At 56.8% G+C, this 4,680-nt stretch overlaps 2 protein-coding genes across 2 annotated transcripts; one reads left to right on the plus strand and one right to left on the minus strand.

Moving 5' to 3' along the window:
* Nucleotides 1-828: 828 nt before the first annotated feature.
* Nucleotides 829-3,248, plus strand: GUITHDRAFT_108213 (hypothetical protein; the record flags this gene model as incomplete). The annotated part of the gene is made up of 16 exons (XM_005832679.1): nt 829-846; nt 892-920; nt 973-1,015; nt 1,064-1,159; nt 1,222-1,289; nt 1,339-1,385; nt 1,430-1,478; nt 1,586-1,661; nt 1,708-1,803; nt 2,256-2,311; nt 2,374-2,431; nt 2,486-2,544; nt 2,592-2,661; nt 2,727-2,794; nt 2,847-3,007; nt 3,130-3,248. The coding sequence occupies 16 exons, from the start codon at nt 829-831 to the stop codon at nt 3,246-3,248; spliced, it is 1,113 nt and encodes a 370-aa protein (XP_005832736.1).
* A 67-nt stretch (nt 3,249-3,315) lies between these two features.
* On the minus strand, nt 3,316-4,235 carry GUITHDRAFT_108214 (hypothetical protein; the record flags this gene model as incomplete). Its single annotated transcript, XM_005832680.1, has 3 exons — nt 3,316-3,398; nt 3,629-3,728; nt 4,170-4,235. 3 exons carry the CDS (start codon nt 4,233-4,235, stop codon nt 3,316-3,318), a joined length of 249 nt encoding a protein of 82 aa, XP_005832737.1.
* Between the last annotated feature and the right edge of the window lie 445 nt (nt 4,236-4,680).

Here is a 4,680-nt window from a genome sequence, read left to right on the forward strand (position 1 = left end):
AAGTCACTCCTCCAGCCTTCTTCCCGAATTCCTGAAGGAGTTTTGGAGCAACTCCACCCACGTACCCAAGATGGTGTTTCTTTCCGTGATGGGACGCGCACGAGCCGTCGATGCTAAGAACAAAGTCAGTTTGACGTTGAGATGGATGGATGGATGGGTCCTTTCTGAGCATATCCCGAGGGAGGGAGGGAGTCAGGAGGGAGGGATGTAGGAATGTAGGGAGGGAGGGAGGGAGGGCGGGAGGGAGAGCGGGGGTCAGGGAGGAACTTCGGAACGTTTCTTAGGAGGCTTGTTCTGCCCGACAAATTCTCTCATGAAGTTGCCTGTAGGCAACTGAAGGGGTAGGGGTAGTAATTATATAGTGGGGATTCCAATGAAATCGTGTTTGATACCATGGTAGGGGTATTTCAGCAAAGGGTGGGGGTAGTTGTAGGTGGATCCGATGGCGGGTTTCATCAAGGTAAGGGGAGGGAGGAGGGAGCGAGGGCGGGGGAGGGAGGGGAAGGCGAAGTGTGTGAGAGAAGAGAAGACGAGCAGCTTCGATGAGCTCATGCTGCATCACATGCAGATGTACAGGGCTGCCATCGACTGGTTCAGGGCCGCCATGGACTGGTTCCGCGAGAACCGGATGCTTCTTGTCCTACTTGCGATCCTTGCCGACACTTGCCGCTGATGTCCTGTGCATCAGGCGATTATCTTCTTCATCATGGATGCTCTCGTTAGCATCATCATCACTACCAAGAGCAGATGTGAGCTTGCCATGTCGTCCCTTGCTCATGTGACGGAGATTCGTTCAACCAAGATACGGAGATTGATTGGAAAGCGTACATGCAGGAAGTTCAGGGGGTAAGGCGAGAGCAGCGGCAAAGACCACGTTGACTTTTCCCACAGGTCATAAAGGGACAGTACGACTACGCCAAGTCAGCAGCTTCTTCCTTTCCTATCAGCAATCCTCCTCACCAGGTCCAACAGGCTTCGTGGAGGTACAGGCCCCCTGGTGTACCCTGCAGGATTCGTGAGAGCTCTCTACCCGCCTCCTCTTGATGATGATGACTGGGACCAGGTCTGGATCTTCTCAATCTTCTGGTACATCTGCGATAGAGGAGCGAACATCGCAAAGGCGCAGTGGATCTTCTACGGCATCTACCTCCTCACCCTGGTGAGCAAGCTGTTGCCCGATCCTGCAGAGAGGTCACTTGCCCTCCCCCCCTCAAACCTCAGGCCATCGTCATGAAGATCTATGTTCGAGCGAAGCTTGCTCCTGGATGGAGCCTTGTCCTGCTCTGCATGTCAGGCGATCACCTGGAGGGGGCGAGGCGAGCTGACTGGCGGGGGTAGATCCAAGAGGATTCATGCCATCTACATGCTGAGAATGTTCAACGACGGTGAGACTTACGTCTGATCTTGCGCTCCTCAACCATGAGAGCAGGAGTTGCCATGCTCTTCTTGTTCGCTGCTGTGCACTTCTTCTGCTCCAGGTGAGGAACGCTCCCGTTCGATTATCACTCTCCCTGACCCTCCTCTCTCTTATTCCCTCTCTCTCTCTCCTCGAAAGGAGGTGGAAGCTGGGCTGCGTCCTCTACAGTCTCGCGGTCTCGGTGAAGATGAACATCCTGCTGTTTGCTCCTCCTCTCTTGTACCTCCTGCTCTGCGCGCATGGGGTGACGTCCGAAACCCTCCCGCCCTCCCCTCTCACTCCTCTCTCAGGTCTATGGTGCGATCAGGCACATTGGGATATGCGCTTTAGTTCAGGCTCGTCCTAGTCTTTTTGAGGCCATGACTTCCTCTGACTGTCGAACACAGGTCATCGTTGGACTGCCTTTTCTCCTCTCGGTATCCTGTCTGCCTGCCTGCCTGCCTGCCTGCCTGCCTGCCTGCCTGCCTGGCTGCCTGCCTGCCTGCCTGCCTGCCTGCCTGCCTGCCTGCCTGGCTGCCTGGCTGCCTGGCTGCCTGGCTGCCTGCCTGCCTGCCTGCCTGCCTGCCTGCCTGCCTGGCTGCCTGGCTGCCTGGCTGCCTGGCTGCCTGCCTGGCTGCCTGCCTGCCTGCCTGCCTGCCTGCCTGCCTGCCCGCCCGCCCGCCCGCCCGCCCGCCCGCCCGCCTGCCTGCCTGCCTGGCTGCCTGCCTGCCTGCCTGCCTGCCTGCCTCGCTGCCTGCCTGCCTGGCTGCCTGCCTGCCTGGCTGCCTGCCTGCCTGCCTGCCTGCCTGCCTGCTGTCTATTTTGTGATAGCGAACGGAGCTGATCTCCATTCTCCCAGTATCCCACCTCCTACATCTCCGGCTCGTTCAACTTCTCGCGCGTGTTCCTCCACAGGTGAACTCTCCCCCTCCCCCGCAGCTTGATCAGCTTTGCCTTCCCCTGACAATCTTGGAAAGATGGACTGTCAATTTCAAATTCGTCCCTGAGGAAATCTTCGTCTCAAAATCCTTTGCCGTAGGACTTCCCTCTCCTCCCCCTCCCCTCCTGCTCCTTCTGACGTCCAGCTAGGTTTTCCTCCTCTTCTGCCATCTGTCGACTCTTGCTGTCTTCTACTTCAAGCACCTCAGGTGAGACTTGTCGGGCCCCCGCAAACCTGGTCACGTTCCTTTTCAAGTCGAGCTGCCAAGGAGCGGGTGAGGCTCCACTCGGGCACGGACGATTTCCCAGCTTCTTTCATCTCGATCGTGAGCCCTCTCCTCTCTCTCCATTCGCCCAGCTGCGAGTGAGCTGGCGGCCCTTCCTTTCCCAGGTCCTCTTCACCGGGAACTTCATCGGGATCGTGTTTGCGCGGAGCCTGCACTTCCAGTTCTACACCTGGTGAGACTCTTTCCACCCCCTGCTGGGCTGCAGCTGAAGTTGGAGGCGGCAGGTACTTCCACACCATCCCCGCGCTGCTGTGGAAGACGCAGCTGGACACGGGAGTCAAGTTGGGGCTGTACGCGCTAGTCGAGCTGTCCTTCAACATCACAGAGAGGAAGGGATGCTTTCAAATCCCTGTGGGGCCTGAGTGTGGGTCCTCGACGCCTACAGGTGAGGAGCGGATGATGATGAGGATGATGAGGATGATGAGGATAAGGAGGAGGATGAGGAGGGGGAGGAGGGGGAGGAGCGGGAGGAGCGGGAACGAGGTGAAAGTGAAAAATCGTGTGCAGGAGCGATGATTTTGAGCGCCGTTCACCTCGTGCTCCTGCTCGCGCTGTACTTCACGCCACCATGGAAGGCGCTGCGGCCGAGGGGGAACAAGGAGGATGAGAAGGAGAAGAAGAAGTGAAGCTTATTGTTTAATCTTACATTCAGTCGGGGGGAGGAGGAGAATGAAGATGTTGTAGACTAATCGCTCAGGTCTCCTCCTTGAGGCTCCAGTCGTAGGGCTCGAAGAGCTTCTTGAAGTTCTCGGCCATCCGCTTCTCGTCCTCGATGCCTGCTGATGAGTCACGAGAGGAGGAGGGGGAAGGAGAGAGGGGGAGGGTGTATGTGGGGGCTAGGAGGAGAGAAGAGCTGGAGGAGAGCGAGTTGAGTTGAGTTGAGTTGAGTTGAGTAGAGTAGAGTAGAGTAGGAGTGGAGGATAAGAGGATGAAGAGGAGAGGATGCAAAGAGAGTCAGAGTGGGGAAGGGAGGGGAAAGGGGAGGAGATGAGGGGAGGACGCTCACTGAGCGCGCAGTCCTTCCAGTCTGCTCTCTCCGGCATCCCGAGGAGACGAGCAACAACCTCTCGTGCGAAGTTGAGAGGATGACGAGACCCCTGGGGAACCTGCTGGGTGTCAGCCAGGGACGACAGGGAGGAGGAGGAGGAGGAGGAGAAGGGACAAGACAAGCATGATGAGGATGGGTACTGATCGAGGTCATCCTCCTCACGCCACTGAGCAAGAAGTGAGGAGGGGAGAGAGCATGGATGCAGGCAAGGGGAGGAAGAGGAGGAGGAGGAGGAGGAGGAGATACGTGGAGAGGAAGGAAAGTATCCATGGGGCTGAGAAGAGGGAGGAAGTAGAAGATGCGACTGTGAGTAGAGGAGAAGGAAGTATTGTGGAGGACCATGGGAGAAATGCAGGAAGTTGGCAGGAAATGATGATGATAGAGGAGATGGTGATGATAATAGAGATGATTATAATGATAATGATGCTATGATGATGATGATGATGATGATGCTGATGATGATGATCGTTATAACGTTTGTGGTGTTCGTGATGACAACCTGAGGGTTCTGTACAAACTTGATGTTCAAGCTGTTTCCGCACTTCTCGATGTGCTCCGAGGCCATGGCCTCTGTGCTCTTGGAGATCGGAATGACCTTGGGTGAGGCAGTCAGGCAGATAAACCCGAAACATGTGCGGGAGGAGGAGAGAAGGAGGAGGAAGAAGGAGGGGGCAGCGGAAGGAGAAAGGAGGAGAAGAAGTGTGCATGGGGGAAGGAGGGGGAGAGCGAATTGCGAGGAGGAAGCAGATGGTTTCGAAATTGGCGAAGGGAATAGAGGGAACAACAGGATAGGGTAGGAGGGGGTGAGGGCAGAAAAAGCAAGGGAGACATTCGACTTGCAGCTGACCTGGAAATGACAATGCGACTGTCCTGATCGAACATTCGTTGCTCTCTCGTACATCACCTGCCGTCGAATATCAGGAAATCCCACGACTGCTCCTGCTCCTGCCCCTGCCCCTGCCCCTGCCCCTGCCCCTGCTCCTGCCCCTGCCCCTGCCCCTGCCCCTGCC

Source organism: Guillardia theta (assembly GCF_000315625.1).
Source record: "Guillardia theta CCMP2712 unplaced genomic scaffold GUITHscaffold_33, whole genome shotgun sequence".
Lineage (NCBI taxonomy): Eukaryota > Cryptophyceae > Pyrenomonadales > Geminigeraceae > Guillardia > Guillardia theta.